The sequence below is a fragment of the Dryas octopetala genome, chromosome 4, assembly GCF_963921425.1.
Source record: "Dryas octopetala chromosome 4, drDryOcto1.1, whole genome shotgun sequence".
Lineage (NCBI taxonomy): Eukaryota > Viridiplantae > Streptophyta > Magnoliopsida > Rosales > Rosaceae > Dryas > Dryas octopetala.
This window is the reverse complement of record NC_141369.1, coordinates 8,812,081-8,830,940: the sequence shown is the minus strand read 5'-3', so window position 1 is coordinate 8,830,940 and position 18,860 is coordinate 8,812,081. Positions and strand designations below refer to the sequence as shown.

Genomic DNA, 18,860 nt, shown 5'->3' with positions numbered 1-18,860 from the left:
TTTCAGGGGAAGAGAAATTGTTGGAGAAATGAATTAATATTCTGAGGATGAATTGATGAGTTTGGTGGTTGGAGGGAAGCTAGGGAGCAGAGATGGGACGGTGATCGTGACGTTATTGAAAGATTATTATGGACTTGGACGGGTTTTGTTGACTTGATTGAAGGTTTATTTAAGGCAGGCCAAAAGTTTCTTCATGGGAATGAGATCCATGTCTTCTTAGTCAAGTGAGAATTTATTTTTGGCCAGCTTAGTCAAGTAAGATTAAACAAGCAGAGACGTCCTGATTTTAAATTCCAAAAAGGAAAATGGCTATTTTTTAATTTATTTAGAAAGAAAGGGCTATTTAGTTTAATTTTTGGCTAAAGTTGAATTTAGGCATTAAACTATAAGGGGTATTTCAACTGCATCCATCATCTACAAAATCACTTCAAAACATACTCCATCTAAAATCTAAATTGAAAAAATGAATTCTTTTTCCTCTTTTCATTTTTTATCCCTCTCCACCTCCACCTCCCACTATCTCTCACTTCTCTCTCTCTGGCCAACCCTCCTAACCCAACCCCTCCCGACCCCACCCCCACTACAACTCGCCGGACCCTCCCCTTCCACTTACCCAACTCTCTCTCTCTCTCTCTCTTCTTTGATTTTCCTTCTTCTTCCTTGTGTCTTCCTTCTCTCTAGTGTGACTTCGCACAGTCCAACCGTGACCAGGCCAACTCCGACCAAGCCTAGCCGGTGCAGCACCACCAGCCACCATCTCGCAGCTCCTCTTTCTCCCCCCGACCATCCTGCTCTTCCCTCTCCTTTACCGCGCGACTCTCTCCCTGTGCGCACCTCAACCCAGCCAAGGCCGGCCATTTCTCGGTGGCCCAAGGCCACCAGCTGGTTCCTTTGTGCCGACCATCTCCCCATGAGCTATAGTTGGGGTCGGGAAGGTTGTGGTTGGGGTGGGTCAGGAGGGGCTGGGTTAGGAGGGTTGGCTGGAAAGAGGGAAGAGAGAGAGAGGGGTAAAAAAAGAAAAGAGGAAGTGTTAGTTTCTAGGATTTGTTATATTGGCTATTTTCCTTGTCAAAACCATTGTATTTATTTTTATTTAATCACTCACAAGCTCTAGGCTAGATTAAGGACAAGTTCAGCTGTATTGAAGAAGTCAAGAATGAACAAAGACTCAAGGTATACTGCACTTCATTCATTTCAGGAAAATAACAGTTTTTTGTCTATTTGACTAGTCATTCACTGAACATAAAGAACAATGTTCTTCACGTACAGTGGCTGATACTTATGTGGCAGTCACTGCAGTGGGGCCATTTCGGGTTTTACTTATTAAAGCCTATTTCATTGAAAGCCCAATTTCTGTTTTTACTAGACATGCATGTGCATTGCACATGACTTGGTTCCCCCCACTGTATCAATCAGATCTGATTGCATCTCTGTCATTCACGCCACACACCTACACACACATCAGCACTATTCATCATCTTCTCCATTTCTGGTTTTTGCAAAATAAAGCAATTTCTGATTTTACAGCTCCTCATTCCTATACTTAGCAATACTAGGATACCCCACCAGGACAAAAGGAATATGCCCTATTTTCGTCTCTTGTGGACAGCCATTGAATGGCTTCCACGTGGCTCGGGCAAACACGGGAATAGCGTGTGTGTGTGTAAGGGTATATGGATGATTCGGTTCAGACTTTTTTGTGTGTGTTATCAAGCATAATGTTTAGTGGGTATTTTGGGTGTGTGCTCATCTTTTATCAAGTAAGAAAATGCTTTTGATTTCCAAAAACTAAATGATTTTCTTAACTTGTTTTTCATGAAAAATCTGAATGGGTTTGAGTGTTAGTTGAAATCTTTTCATATATTTTCAAACACATTCATTTAGATTTTTTGTTGAAGGATTCTCCATTAGCCTTTTCATGACTCTTTCTTGAGAAGGCTAATTTTTATAGAATCCAGATTTGCACATCATTTCTCATCCATATCATTGAATCCACTTGCTTGGGAGCAATCGGTGCCATGCGTTGAAGAGCCCAAGGAGGAGCTGCCAGCGACATGAAGATTGATTGCTAGCATCAAGGAGTTTGCACAAGAATGCACAATGGTAAGCAGCTGCCACTTAGTATTAGGACTAGAGTGTATGAGCTTGTTGTGTGATTTCTTGTATTGAGACCTTTGTTATTGGATTGCTTGGTCAGCTGGAAAGACCCCCAGTTTTTAACCGTTAGTGGTTTTCTGGGTGAACAATCTTGTGGCTTGTTTGTGATTTGTTTCCTATGTGTTGCTGATTATTAATCTGGAAATAACTTTACAAGATCACACACTTCACTTTAGCATGTTAACTTAGAACATGTATGCTAAATGAAAGTTTCTTAAATCTGTCCACACACCACTTTAGTTGTTGATAGCACTGGGATGCCTACATTGATGGATCCTTTGAGTCCATAGGGTGTCACTCAATTCCTTGGTGTGTTTTGACTTGTGGTATTTATTAAGGTTGTTTTGAATTTACAAGTCAATCTGGAGTTTCAGATTTTAGTTACTGCATCGTCAGAGTTGTGTCTGTTTGACTAGTTCCTGATTGATCATATAAAATAAAAATTGGGGTTCGATCACTGAAAGTGAATTTAATCAAGTTAATTAAGTGAATAGATCACCTAATTCAAACTTTCAGGAAGAAAAATTCATGTTTTCAATTTAAATTTTAGATGGGGTATGTATTTGAATGATTTTGTAGATGATGGATGCAGTTGAAATACCCTCAATAGTTTAGTGTCTAAATTGAACTTCAGCCTTAAATTTTCTTTTCAATTAGTTTTTTTTTTTCCAACTTACCTGGCATTATTACGTAGGGTGCCACAGTTTTTTTTTCTGTTAAAAAAAAATGTGTTGCGCAAACTATGTTAAAATGTTACATAGGTTGGAAAAACAAATGTAAGAAAAAAAATTGGTATATGTAACATTTAGACTCAAAAAATTTTCGTATGTATTTGTTAGAAATAAATCAAATTCAAAGTTGATCTAAATTCAAATATATAAAAAAACTCTTAAGAAACAAATTTAATGAGTATAGTAGTGATTTTTAATTTTTGATAGCATTACAAACTAACTAGCATTTTTTGATAAAGCAATAAAATTGCATTAAAATAGCCAAAAAGGCATAGAAAATAAAAAGTTATGGCAAGAAGCCTTATACCAATAAGGCTAACAAGCAAAACGCTTACAATGAAATAAGAGTCCAATCTCGTAACGTCGGCATCGAGTAGACACTACAGCCGCCAAATAGAGCCAGCGATGCACTGTTGAATAGCGAACTAGTCGCGTTTGGGTTCACAATCAACCATCTCTAAATCAAGTTAGATAGTAGATCAAGGTAGCAGATCGGGCAGTAGTAACTTGCATGATCAGTACCGGTGAGCATAGTCACATCCCTACACCTTGTGACGAGAATCAGAGACAAACTGGAATAAAGATCTTCAGAGAGCAACTAAGCATCGCTAAACTAGGATTCGATGCCGCACAACGCGTAGCTCGCGCACAAAACCATGGACAGACCAAACCAAAGCGATCAGAAAAGCTCTAATTTATTGAGAAGAAATTACTCTCACATGGAGATGAAAAAGCTCTCACAAACAGTGAGGAGAGTATCCTTGAGTACAAACCAAAACAGCAAATGAAGAAGAAAATGAGAAGGGAGAGGTAGGAGTAGGAGCAGCGGGCCTGTGAGGAACACAGGAGCCACCACCCCTACCCATATATGGAAATACTTGGTGAGAGAGATAGAGTTGAGGAGGGAGAAGAGAGCGTTTGGGGGGTGGCAATTAGGGTTTTTTTTATACAAACTAACTAGCATTGGTTTATCAAATTCCACCGACCTAATCCCAATCTAGCTCATTGGATCCCAAAATTCGCTCTGTCTCCTAACTAATTCAATGACACGTGTTTCACAAAACTTCTGTAATGGTTGTTTACTTTTGAGAAGTTATTAAAGAAAAAGGAATTGTTTTAGTATTTCTATGGTTCTTAAGCTTATTTTCAAAATCTAGAACTATCTTTCTAAAACCATCCATTAATCCAAATGAAAATTTTTATTTTTGTCTCTTAATCAAATGAAATATTTAAGAACGTACATTAATACTTCTCTCAGTCTCCTCTAACTCTTTCTCACAAATGCATGATCATTTTGGTTTTTTATTAAATTTATGAATTATTATTTTATTTATTTAGAAAAAAAAAAGACTAAAATGGACAAGCATTTGTGAGAAAGGGTTAGAGAAGTATCTCTAATTAACCATAGACTGAAGCAAGTATTGTCAAATCTATAAAAAAGGAAATAAATTGTGGAAGTATTTATTTGTACTGATTTAGCGTTATAACTACATATGCAAGTGGAAAGAGAAATTAAAAAAATTGGTGCTTAATTAAGACAAAAGTGTGACCTCTCCAGGAGCTTTGCGTGTTGGCCAAAGCTTTTATCTCATTGACTAGTATGCATATCACTACATATGCAGATTATACGGCCGAGTTCACCATATCACGATCGACGCTATTGACACTGTCAAGATTATTGCTAAGAACAAGGTAAAGCAAAGGGAACATTGTTACGTCATGAAGGAGACAAAACCTGAAAAGGTATTTGCACAATAGTTTGGCAAAAGAACAAACGTGGTATGCAGAAAGCTGACGATAGTACGAGAATTAGGTAGGGTAAATGAGGATCAAGGTGGACCCTACATGTGTAAGGCATCCCCAAAAAGGCCATCAGGAAACCCTAATCCTAAAAGCAGTATAAAAGCCAAGCTACAAAGAGAATGTGGATCCTCATCAACCCCCACACACAAAACTCATATCCCAAAGCGGCTATTCTTTGAATATTCAAAGTCTTCATTTGTCTTGTCAATCCATTTCCTTTACTATTTTGGCTTTTAGGTAGTCATTACCAAAGCTCCGTTGCATTTATTTTGTTGCTTTGTTGTTTGTCATTATTTCATCTTCCCTTTTTCGTGTAACCCTTTTCATGAACACACTGAGAAAGAGTAATTGCTCTTTACAGTTTTGATTTGAGTTGAATATAATTCATTGTTCTAATCTGTGGTTCTAGTGCCTTTATCTTATCCTTTAAAAGTATTTAAAGTTTATTTCCTTGATCCTTGGTCATTGAGCATTGGGTAAATCCCATTTATTTCCAAATATGCTTTTCTAGTTAGTCTTTATTTACTTTCTTTATTGTCTCGCATTATCAAAAAACCTATTTTTTATATTTCTCTCACAAATATGGTGTGAATATGGCAGAAACATATGGTTAGATTTTTTGTAAGAACTACCATTAGCTACCAATATATCTCATCCCCAGTACATCGAAATCACTTTCTTTTTAAGGCCTTCTGTTTTTACCTAGGCCAAGATACCTTAAGCCTAACTGTTACTTCGTTTGAGTTCCAGCATAGGGTAACTGTGAACACATCTGGGTAAAGTCCTAGCCAGTACTAGGTAAGAAAAGAACCACCTCGGCCAAGAGTAACTACATTATCTCGGCCCACAATCGCATGATTATCCATACGGTCATGTCTTTTTTATCTCAGCCGTACTTACTATTTCTTCTCTTTAGACGGTGGCAAGCTCGCTTTTCTACCGCCACATGGCATAGCCATGACATGTGGAACTAGGCCGCCATTTTTGTGTCCAAATAGATTTGGCACGCCCATTGGGACTAAGTCAAACCTATGTGTTTATGGTTGAAACCGGTCAAGTTTTCCTACGGCAAATTGTTCAAGAAGTAACTGATCGAAGACTAACTCTTGATCATGTGGCAGAGATGGTCGAGCAACAACCTCCTGTTATCTAGCTGAACAAAGTGGTGCTGGTGGAAGAGGCCGAGAACGCTAGGGGAATGACATTCGTCCAGGGATTCAAGGAGCTCTTGCCCTGCGACACATGGAAGATGTGCAAGTATCAAACCTGCTTATGGAAGGAGTAGTTGAAGATGAAGTTATTGGCCAGTTCTTTGACCAGAGCTGCTTTTTCATGGTTCATTACCATTAAGCCCAACTCAATCAGACGATGGTTTAAGTTGGAAGAGTTATTCGATCCATGAATATTTCTACCGGCCAGAGAGAGGTCTCTATCGTTGATTTGGCCAGGATGAAACAAGGTGAGGCAGAGACAGCTTCGAAGCATATTAGAAGTTTCCACCAGGCTCATAACAAGTGCCGAGTGATGATCCCATAAAGGGAATTGGTGAATATGGCTCTTAGAGGATTAAGCTTTAAATACAAAGAGCACTTCGACAAGACAGACTTCCATAACTTGTATGAATTGTCTGAGCAAGTTGACCGGTACAAGAGTATGTTAAGAAAAGATGAGCAAATACAATTGGTTGTACATGGCTAGTACTATAGGAGTGCACCTGTATATATGGCCGAGCCGAGCTGTGGTGAACTGTTCACCAAAAAGGTTGGCGCGGTGCAAATTTCACTTGATAAACCGTTCACCTGCATAGCCTTGACCAAGTATTCACAGCCGGGCCAAAAGCAGACTATACTGGTAAAAAGCCCAAAGAACATAGTGTCACATGTGGTTGCCAACAAAGACTATTCCTTTGACATTTCAAAGGCAGATCAAATCTTTGATTGCTTGCACAAAGCTGAAAGGATAAAATCATATGATGGCATGAGAGTGCCATTAAAGAAGGAGATCGGCTAAAGGTTGTATTATAAGTACCACGAGAGGTGGAACAACCATTCGACCAATCAGTGTGTGACATGCAAAGAATATATCCAGAAGGTAGCGAAGAAGGGTGAGTTGGAGTTTTCTTCCAAACATAAAGGCCAAGCGCAGGTAGAGAAAGCGCCCTTCGACGCTGAAGCTCATATGGTAGACATTCAATTGCCTTCTAAGTCTTTGGCCCAATCGAAGAAGGTGAAGGATATATAATCAAATGAAGATCAAGGAGGTAAAGAAAATGGTTATCGTTTGCCCCCGATGTCAAGCAGAAATCAAGTTAGAAGAACTCATCAAGGGAGCAAAGGCAGTGCCCAAGCCTACGCCTCAAAAGGAACTTGACAAAGAAAAGAGAAGTGCTTAAGGGAAAATTTCTCTGCCTAACCTGCCTCCAAGGGAAAGTTCCGACCGAGGAATGGTGAATTACCGTAGAAAAGAAAAAGAAAGAAGAGCCGAAAAGAGTGGTGCAGGGGGTGCCAGAGGTAACAATCGAGGGCAAATCTCAGCCTTCAGCGGCCGTGGCCAAGGGAGTAAAGGAACCAATTAGGGCGAAAATGTTTGAGAGATTAAGAAGATCTCTAGAAAGGGCTCTGATTTGAAGGAGAATAGAGTCTAGGGGGTGCATGACATAGAAAATTATCATAGATGTCGCGAACAGAAAATGATTTTCAAGTCGAAAAGAATTGAGGAAGCTCGGTTGGAAAAAAGATTATAGGTTGAGAAAGACTTATAAGCCAATAGTGCTAACTGATGGAAGGTGGTTCCAGCACCAGCCGAGATCGGGGGGTATCCAGCCCATGTCAAAAACTCAAAAATGACGCCAACAGAGCGAGATTCAAGCTGTGAGGCAGGCCCAAATAGAGCAAGAGGTTTTGGGGCAAGGGAGGCAACCTAAAGAAAAATTTGCATCTCCAAAATCGGCTTTGGGAAAAGTGAAGGTTGTTGTTTAAACCCCGACAGCTTTGGATATTTTCACACCAAGGATAGAAAAAGTTCAAGAAAAGGGCTTGGCTGTACGAGAGAGAGTAACGGTCGAGATAGCTCAAGTACAACATCATCTGAAGAAAGGGCATATGGCGACAACCTTTGTTGAAAAAATCTTGCCAGGAATGTCACGACCGAATATTTTACTCACTAAGGCCGGACCGAAGCCCATTGAGAAAGAAGAATCAGAAATGGCCTTAGCCAGGTTTTGGGAAGAGGCTGAGAAAGTTAAGGGGCTCTTAGCTCAAGAGAACCTAACTCCACACATCCAATTCGAATCTCTTATAGAGGTTTAGTGTAGTATAGCTTTTACTTTTCCAGTGAGTTTGCAGCACCACTAGGGCAACAAAATTATCTTGAAGGAGATGTGATGGTGGAACCTTCTTCAACGATGCAGATTATAGGGGATAGGCGTGCGACTAACGAGGTTGTTAAATAGTCAAGGGTTGTCTCGGTCAACAGGGCTGGAAAAGTGACACATGTCACCAGGGTTTTCCATCTCCCTCTCTCTCCTTTACTGGCCCATTTATACGCTGACACATGTCTCATTTTCCCCAGATATTTTGGCTGAAGCTTCCTAGCGATTTCCTTGTATTCTTGCATATGAAAGTCTACCTCTAGACCATTTATTGGCATCTTTTGCTTAGCTTTTTAATTCTTAGTTTTTTTTCTCTATTCTTAGTTAAAGAATTTCAAGTCCTTTGGGGCTGGAATTTATGAGAGAGTTGTGAGAGTTTTCATTTCTTTTATATCTTTTTTTTTTAAATTTTTTTTTATGTAGTACCTTATTTTATTTAATAATTATTTGAGTTCTTTATTTCTTCCTTTCTCTTTAATCTAAATATTCTTCTATTTCTTGCTTTCCCTTTATTTTATTAGCATTAGAATCATGGGAGGTCACTAAGCCCTCTTACCAAGGTAAGGGGTAAGCACCCCATGAACATTCTCTAGTTAATTTTTAGTTAATTTCGATCATGTTTTAGTTCCTAGAAGTCTTATAGATATTGTTTATAAATTGTGAAAAGAAAAAACTTTCACCCATGATATCATGTATCATGGGCAGTTAAAAGTCTCTTTTCCACATTTATGCTTGGTTGTTAGAGTTTTAATGCAAACTTCTTTGATCCTTAGTTGTTACTTAAATTTTTCACTTGGTATGCTTAGAGTTTGTAATCTTATGTTTAATAAGAAAATCATCTCTTTTATGCTTAAAATATAAATACATTTGGTGAGAGCATCAAGTTGAGTCTGAGGTGCCCTCCTTGTGTGAGAAATTGTTAAAAGTTTACTAGGTTTGCACATGGTGGCCTGGAACCCTAGACCTTAGTCCATACCAATTTCTAGGTCCTTACACCAATTTTCGCCATTTTGTTTAGTATTTAGTTGTTATTTAATTTGTTTCATAAAAAACCAATCATCAATCTCTTGAACTAGGTTAGTTTTAAATTATTATAAAGCTTAAAATTAGTGTGTCTCTTTATAAACACTCCTTAGGGTTTGATGTTGGATTTATACGAACCGTACTACACGATTCGTATGCTTGCGAGAGATTAAACAAATAAAACATCAACAGGTCACACACTTTATATAAGGATGATAACCAAACAATAGAACGCTAGATGAAAGACATAATTAATTACATAAATTAATAAATTATTGGGTTGAAATTAATTATTGAGAATAATAATTATAGTTCAAATTGGATTTGGGCTTGGTGTTACAATTAATATTTGGATCTGATCTATGCAAAGCCCAAGTCAGTTGGATTTTAGGCAAAGCTCAAAATCATAAATATGAGATATTTATATTTTAGAAATATTAATTATATATATATGGATAATGAGATATTGACTTGATAAATTATTTTTGGATAAAACTAATAACTAAAGTTTGATTAACCAAGTTTGACTTAGCATTTTATAAAGAGTAATACTATTCGTACACACTTGATAGACCACATTAGCTGACCACCTTATGTGGCAGTTGATGTGGTGATGCTATATAACTATTGGCATGAGCTAATATGTAAATAATTAAAATTAAACTTAAAATTCATATCAATTCATATTATTAATTGATATGGTATGGCCACATCAGCTGCCATATAAGATGATCAGATAAATGTGTACAAATAATATTATTCTATCATAAAACCAGGTTCTAAGGGGAGTATTGTTCAAATCTTACACACTTTACACTCTAACTGTATCCTGGTGATATGAGATATCTAACACCCCTTGGCAACGCCAGAGGTGGACCCACGGCCACATGTCGATCAGTCTCCCTCCAAATGGGTTATCATGTCCAAATGCCCAAATACACACCCTTAGGCCCAAATGACCAGAAATACACACCAAGCTCTGATACCATGTTAAAACCTCATGATCGAGCGTTACTCATCCTTAAAACCAAGGGGATGACTACACAAGGTTTATACAATGCACACTCAAGTTGTATCCTGACAATGTGAGATATCTACTATTAACTGTCCCTACAAGGACTCCACAGATTTCTACTTAGTCTTGCTATGTAAACAATTCAATTAGCGGTAGTACCTCAGTGGCTCAGTTTATCAAACAGTTTCTCAGAAGGATGCTCTGGCTTTAGAGATAATGAAGCAAATATTAGAGATGTTTTACATGGGAGTTTGAATCTAGTTTGCAGATTGACTATGATCGATGCAAAAATTGTGAGGATTCATAAGGAAATTGTGGGTATAAAAAACGCAAGTGATGTGGATAACTTTGCTTTTGCCAAGACATATCAGCCCTATATGTAATTGATCGAGGTATGTTTGTTCCTTGTCATTATTTTCTAAATTAGAGGTTGGAAAAGATGTTAGAAAAGAATAGAATTATTTGTATCATGTCTCTAATAGATGCGAGATTTACTTGTTTAAGTGGGTCTTACCTCTATTATTTAGAGATATGGTACCAATGTAGTACTAGTTTTTCAATAGCGAGTCATGGCGAGGCGACGGCTGATTGTGTCCGACGTCAAGGTACTGTGCAAAATGACTGAAAGGCGATGGCAAGGCACAGAAAGCGTACGCCTCGCGACGGCAAGGCAATGAAAGCGTACGCCTTGCGACGGCAAGGCGATGAAAGCGTGAAAGGCGACACTCAGCGTGATTTTTTTTCAAAAACACTCAGTCTCAAAACGACGTCGTTTTGGGCTGAGAGTTTAATGTTATCCTTCAATCCTTCAATCCTTCTTCTTTCAGATAAACGCATTCTCTCAAGTCTCATCTCTGTGAGTGTTTTCTCATCACGGCGGCTGGGTGGTTTGATGGTGTCGGACTCGAATCGATCTCTCATCTCTGTTCTGTCATCGAGGCCGGGCATTCTGGTTTGGTAATTGGGTTTTTGGGTTTATTTGACCTTTGGGTTTTTGGGTTGCAGAAGAACGGGGAGGACGAACTGATGAAGGATGGAGAAGATGAAGAAGGAGGCCGGGGAACCTTTGGGTTTCTGGGTTGCAGAAGGACGGGGAGGACCTTTGGGTTTCTAGAAGATGAAGAAGGAGGGGATGGGAGCTGGTGGGATATTGCACACATGGGTGGGGGGGTATGGGGTTTTTTATGTTTTTTAGAGCCCGTCTGGTAAAGTTTTACAGAACAATTTTCTAAAAACTGTATTGTAAAATGAAAAGGCGTCTGGTAGCGTAATTGAAAAATAATTATATAAAACAAAAATAATACATTTGATATTAACCAATTATTACAACCAAATAATTATATTCACAAAAGATATTAATTATAAATTATTATTAATCAATTTCATAAAATATATAATTAAAAAAAAGATACGTTTTATAAAACCCAACCCATCTCGGCCGGCGCGATTACCTTGGAGGTGGAAGAGTTGTTGGTGGCCGTATTATTAATGGAGACAGCACTGCAAGCACCTATGATCTAGTTAAACAGATGTATTTTCTCTATGTAAAAGTTGTTAAGGTTTGTGAGCTTCCTGCCATGGATGTTACGGAAAGTCTTGATCCGTTTATTGAAGCGGGAATTGTAAACTATAGAAGGATTACAAAGTATATATTTTAAGAGATTGGAAAAGAGAGAGAAAAAAAAAATAGAGAAATAGAGGAGAGATGAAGAGATATGGTGAGGTAGGCATAGTTTACCATTTTGAGGTGGGTGAGGATTACAAATCTTTGAATTTGTAAAATGAAAAACCATTTTTTAAAACTTTACCAAACGCATAGTTTTTCGTTTTTTTACTTTTAAGTTTTCAATATTTTTAAAAAAGCTTTGATGATATTTTTTAAAGTGCTACTATTCCGACCTCATGTCCTATTTTTCCACCCACCTTATAATTTGGACAATAAGAGGTTAATGGAGAAAAATAATTTGGACAATCTTGTTGAATTTGATATGTTCTATGGATGATTTTTATCTATATGAATGCTATTGTTTAGTTATATAATTTTTTATTATAATGTTTTGATGTCCAAAAGGCATACACTTAACGCATTAAGGCTTAAGCCCTGCGTAACGCTTTTGCTCTGAAAACACTGTGTAGTACATATAGAAAATATGGTATAATTTAGCAATATTCAACTCATCTATACAAATGAGCTCCATATCTATTAGAAAAGTGTTACATATGTAATACTAAAAATATAGTACAAATTTATTCATACTCATTAGAAATGACAAAGTATGCATTGCCAACAAGACATCGGGGTGGAACAATAAGGAATGGGATAGAGGAATCCAATAGTCTGGTAAATTTTGACAACTCCCCGAACCACTACGCCATCTGGTAATTAAAGACACCATATATCAAAGATACACTTGGCTGCCTTCCACCCTTGACTTTGTGGTTGAGGAAGGACGGACCTGGCTGTCTTAGTTTTGTTGGCATTGAAGGTTCTTACTATCAAGATAAAAGAGACCCGTAGTTGAAGACTTGGCACGACTACTAACATCATGACTCATGAAAAGGAAAGGCTTCTACCTCATTCGCTGAATATTTCAAAGGCCTACAATTCAAACTTTAACGCAACATTATATATTGACAAAAGAAAAGTAATAAATACGCAACCCATTCGTATCACACCTTTGTAAAGTTGGTTGAATTAATTTCTTTGCTTCTAATTATCTCTCAGCATTTTGTCTAAGATGCATTCCCTTCTGCTTCAATCTTTGATTCCTTTTCTTTTGATTATTTCAATCAACTTCGAGCTATCTCTATGCGCCGATGATCCATACTATGCAAACTGCAGCCAATCCATTATCTGTGGGGACAGCAAAAGCATCAACTACCCCTTTTGGGGTGTAAACCGAGCCAATTACTGCGGTGAACCTGGGTTCGAGGTCAAATGCCAAAACAACATTCCAGTGATCACCACCAGGAGTATCGACCTCAGAGTTCTCAACATGAACTCTGCTAGTCCTCGTGCTGTTACAGTTGCTAGACAGGACTACTGGGATAACATCTGTCCCCAGAGTTTTGTTAACACCGCCCTCAACTTGTCTCTGTATAATTATCCCACTTCCGGGCTTAGAAACGTGACCTTTTACTATAACTGCAGTACAGGTGCAAGTGTAGGAATCTCAGGGATTTCTCTTACTCCTGTTGAAAATTGCAATATAAACGGCAGCGAATTCCCTGTTACGTATATCTCCCAACCTGCTACAGTGGATCCAGTTATGACCCGCCTCTGTACAGACTCAGTGATTGTTCCGGTTTTCGAAAGTACCGCTGTGTCTCTAGACGCCAATGAAACAAACATCCGTGATGCCATAGATGGGGGTTTTGAATTGCAGTTGCAGGTTGATAATGATCAATGCAAGAAATGTGAGGATTCAGGAGGAAAGTGTGGGCTTAACACTACTACTGGTGGTGGATTCCTTTGCTTTTGCATAGACAAGCCCTATTCAGACACATGTGGCAAATCAACTGCAACAAAATCATCATCAGGTTTGTCATTCTCCTATAAATTAAAGATTAATTTGGAAGATGCTAAGAAAATTTTCTATCATGGTTGTTGATTTGTTTAACTCTATAAGATCTCCACCAGTTGAATATCTGCCGCGTCTAGACTCTAGATTTCTAATTCAGGGCTATATAATCCACAGTTCCCTGTAGAACCATTCAAAAGTTGAAATGTTGGATGACCATCAATATGTTATATTTGTTCTTTTGACAAACTAGAAGGATAAGAACCACGTGTACAAACTTGCATTTCCTGACACTCCTAAAACAGGTCTTCTATATTCGAGATATTAAACATAGAAGTTAAAAATACAGAAACTCAACGACTCACCGATACGTCGACTAAACTCAAAAGTCCACTCAATTTGTTGCCGTGGTCCATGAGAAATTGATGAACACGATTGTCAGCTCTATCTTCTGCTTTTTCCAACTTTGAGTAATAATTCAAAACTCTCTCCATCTCTGTGAAAATGCATCCCTATCCTTTCCAAAACATCTATTCAGTACTCCTCATGATCATAGCCATGTGCTTAATGTTTCATGTTCCAAAATCTTGGTGGTGGATGAAGATCAGCGATACCTCAACTGCAGTACTTCATTCCAATGTGCAAATATTCCGAATATTGGTTATTCCTTCTGGGGATCAAGCCGGCCAGACTATTGTGGCTACCCCAAGTTCGAGTTGAACTGCACCGGCGACACCCCAGTGATCTTGTTCCAGGATGGAGATTACAGAGTCCTTGATATCAATCAAACTGCAAATACTCTCAAGCATGCTAGAACTGATTACTGGAACAATGTTTGTCCCATGTCTCTTGCCCATACCACCATACACTCAGCCCTTGTTGAATATATATGCTTCCAATGCTCAAGAACTACTGCTGTTCTACAACTGTCCCCCACGTACTAAATTAATATTCCACTTCCAATCCAGCTTACAAGTCAGTTTAATTGCAGCATAGACAGTACTGCCATTTCCATCAATTACTATGTGACACAAAATCTCACAAATTCCGGGATCCCGAATATTAGTAGTAACTTTGGATACTGAAATGCAACTGTCACTCTCCGGATTTCTCAATCAGCAGCTACGATGTTGAATTCATCCAAGGAAAATCGATCTAGCTGCTGCTCTGGATTCTGGGTTTGGGTTGAAATGGGATGCGAGTAACACCTTGTGTGGCCAATGTGAAGGGTCTGGTGGTAAGTGTGGGTACAATACAGCTACAGCTGAGTTCACCTGTTACTGCAAGGATGGGCCTAAGCTGTCTAACTGTGGAGGTATGCTATGCCTATTCTTTGGTTTTTCTAACATTTTCATGCATGGGTTGTTTAAATAATAGGCTATGGGTTGCTCACTTTAGCTTCTGGTCCTACATTTGATCCCTTTATGCCAAAGCCTCCTTATCTAGAGTTTAGGATAACAATTTGCTGCTTCCTTTCTGTTCTTGTACACACATATTCTGGTCTAGCAACAAATGAGGGGCTAAAACTAGATTGGCTTTTGAGTTGGGTCCGAGAGAAATATGAAATTAACATTGATGGAAAAATAGGAATTTCTTATTAGATGGGAATATGGGATGCAAAATACCTGTTAGCTTATGAAATGCCTCAAAGAGGCAATTCATCAAACATCTTTTGGCTCTCCCTTTCAAGGAAAATTGAACAAATTCGGTTTTGAGTTGAGCCCAATAGGAGTATGGTTAAAATTATATGTATTGATGGAAAAATAGAACTTGCTTATTAGATGGGATGCAAAATGCCTGCTAGCTTAGGGAGTGCCTCAGAGAGGCAATTCATCAAACACCTTAATTTTGTCCCTCCCTTTAAGACGGTGAGGTTTGAAGATTATGTGGACAAGTATCTCATCATGATGGGGTACGGGAAATTTAGATGAAGAATATGTGAAAAAATTTCAGAACTGGATTTTGGAGAAGAAAAAACTAAAAGTTGATTTTTTTGAAAAAAGTATTTATAATTTTTTTTTTAAATATTTTATATATGCATTGACGATAATATCCTTAGATTTTACAGAAAATTTGACAGAATATGACAACAGGTTCTAAAATAGCACAATTTGCAAAATGTAGGTGGCAATTAGTCATAAAAAATTTTAAAAGTGGTATTGGCGCACATTATGCATTGTTTGAGTGATAAATGTACATAGCCTATTATATGCCAGAACTATTCAGCATGTGTCGCGTGAAGCTGGCCTTGCTACTCCTTATACCACTACTGCTCCCCCTCCAACTCCTTCAGCCTCTTCTTCCTCTTCCACATCTACCTCCACCACCAGTCCTCCGAAGCCGCATTTAATTGGCACCTCACTGGCATCGCCACCAGATTTGACCTGACCCGCTCCTCTACTCGACTTTGGATCTGCCACAAAGAAAAATCAATAAACAATATAGCAATTGACAATTGTACTCCTTGAAGCAGCAACCCCAAATTAATTGATTGGAAATGGATGTCTATCTTCTGTCTCTCGTACACTGTTGCCCCTTCCAACCCCATCCCTCCTCTGTCCCAACTAATCATAGATGCGGGCTCGTTTGGCACTGTTTCTTAGAAGCGCTTTTACTTGGTAGCGCTTTTCCTATAAACGCTTCTGCTAAAACGTATAAACAAGTTTTTATAAAAATTTTAAGTGGTTCTTGCAAAAGCACTTGAAAACGTCTTATATATAAAGAAGCACCTGCCTTGTTTTTCTCAAAAATACCCCTTAAAAACGCTTTTAAAACCCAAAAGCGCTTTTATTCATTTATGTCAAACGCAACTAAAAGCGCTTTTACTAATTTGAAAGAGTTTTTAGCAGTTCAAAAAATAGTGCCAAACAAGACTTAACTGTTTTATTTTTAATTTTATTTTTTTCAAGTTTTAGAGATATAAAAGAGAACTCAAAACATAAATAGCTTTTAGCTTTGTACCAATAAAGAAAAACATAAACAGCTAGCATGTGGGTTTGTTTTTTATATCTTACTTTTACATTATTTTAATATATATTTTTGTTGAAATAAGGAATTTCAATATTAGACTTGATTGCAACGGAGAGTTAACTATGAGAACTTAACCGAAAAATATGAAACTACAAGAATGCAAGTGAAACTAAGGTCAAATTATGGGGACAAAAATGATCATTTGCCCTAAATAAATGTTTACTATTTCTTTCATTAACGCTACACTTATCATATTTTTATATCACAATTTTATATCATTTTATATGTTATTTATACATTAAACACTAAAAAATAAAATGAAATATTATATCCAATAAAGTAATGACATAAAAGGTTGGATACAAATGTTGAGAAAAAAAAGGTGGGACAATTAGCATTATTGTATTTTTATTAAATAAAAGTTTCATTTAGAACCTAATCAAAAGTTTCTCTAATTAAGTTAAGGCATCTTCTATTCCTTAGCTTGGAGGGTTCTTTAATTTTTTTTTTTTTTTATTTATCCCAACACTCCAGGATTACAAATTTACATCAAATATATGCTTCATATATATATATATATGTAAAAATTAAACTCTTGTGATTATTGGTTAAAGCCAAGAACTCCTGTGATTAAAGCATTTTGGTTGCAGGTTCAAGTTCAGCATTACGCGATTGGCTCATAGGTACGTACGTGCATATATATACACGGTACTTGAACAAATAGAACTTTCTATGAATATTTCTTTCTTTTTGACCTTTCTTGTTTAATACAGGCATTTTTGCGGGTGTTTTTGGGACTATCATAATCATTATTGGTTTTATATGCATATCAAGGAAAAGAATGGTTTTCTTCAAGAAATATAAGGACAACGAATTTGATGTAGAGGCATTTATAAGGAATAATGGATCGCTTACCCCAAAGCGGTATAATTATTCAAAAGTGAAGAAAATGACAAACTCCTTCAAAGATAAAATAGGTAAAGGAGGATATGGCGTTGTATACAAAGGAAAGCTACCTGATGGCCTTGTTGTAGCAGTGAAAGTCCTAATTGTGTCCAAGGGTAACGGAGAAGACTTCATTAATGAAGTTGCTAGCATTGGTAGAACTTCCCATGTCAACGTAATCACTCTTTTGGGATTTTGCTATGAGAGGGATAAAAGAGCTCTGATTTACGAATACATGCCTAATGGATCTTTAGATAATTTTATACATAATCTTGGATCTTCTAATGCAAATTGTCGCTTAGAATGGGAAACATTATCCGAAATTGCAGTTGGAATTGCACGAGGTCTAGAATATTTACACCGTGGTTGTAACACAAGGATTTTGCACTTTGACATAAAGCCACAGAACATTCTTTTGGACAATGATTTTTGCCCAAAAATTTCTGATTTCGGCCTTGCCAAGTTGTGCAATACGAAGGAGAGTATTGTATCGATGATGGGTATGAGAGGAACTGCTGGGTACATCGCACCTGAAGTATTTAGTAGGAACTTTGGAGGAGTATCTCATAAATCTGATGTTTACAGCTATGGGATGTTGGTTCTCGAAATGGTTGGAGCAAGAAAGAATTTGCATTCCGGAGTGTCTCGTACAAGTGAAATGTTTCCACATTATGTTTTTAAAGATCTAGAGCTAGACAAAGATGAAAATATTTTTGGGACAATATCAGAGGAGGAAAAAGAAAGAGCAAGAAAGATGATATTAATAAGTTTGTGGTGCATTCAAACCAACCCATCTGATCGGCCATCAATGAGGAAAGTGGTAGAGATGCTTGAAGGTCCCGTTCATTCCTTGCCAATTCCTCCCAAGCCTTTCTTGTTTTCTCCTACAAGAATTGTAGAAGAATCTATGACTACATCCCAAACATCTGAAACAAGCTAAGGCAATTAATTGTAGATGACTACATCCCAAACATCTGAATTGTATGAAAGTTTGTGTAGTGAAATGAAACAGTCTTGATTATCCAAAAAGTGAAAATATATATTTATATATATTTCACTTTCAATAGTTTCTGATAATTAATAAATTTGTGAAATCCGGTATTCTTTTATTTTATGTATATCAACAATGGCTAGGCTACACAATTATTAATTATATATGAATTACAAGACTTTCTAGCAAGAAATATATATAGATCCTAAATCTAAAGGAATTCTCTATATACAATAAATGGAAAGAAGAAACTGACATGATCTCCTAAAATATTATCATATCTCTTCTTCATCAATGAGGTATCACATCTTATCATTTGATATTACTCCCCCTC

General features: G+C 37.4%; 1 protein-coding gene and 1 pseudogene across 2 annotated transcripts; both read left to right on the top strand.

The window, feature by feature from the left end:
- The first annotated feature begins 12,803 nt into the window (after positions 1–12,803).
- On the top strand, positions 12,804–18,654 carry LOC147286540 (PR5-like receptor kinase). Of its 2 annotated transcripts, none has more exons than XM_086241499.1 (2): positions 12,804–13,639; positions 17,364–18,654. In XM_086241499.1, exons 1-2 carry the CDS (start codon positions 12,838–12,840, stop codon positions 18,473–18,475), a joined length of 1,914 nt encoding a protein of 637 aa, XP_086097625.1. In that variant the 5' UTR covers positions 12,804–12,837; the 3' UTR covers positions 18,476–18,654. The 2 variants fall into 2 exon arrangements, with proteins under 2 accessions (XP_086097625.1, XP_086097624.1); XM_086241498.1 differs by lacking the exon at positions 12,804–13,639 and adding an exon at positions 17,241–17,273.
- LOC147286541 (LEAF RUST 10 DISEASE-RESISTANCE LOCUS RECEPTOR-LIKE PROTEIN KINASE-like 2.7) lies at positions 14,073–15,163 on the top strand (annotated as a pseudogene).
- Positions 18,655–18,860: the final 206 nt, after the last annotated feature.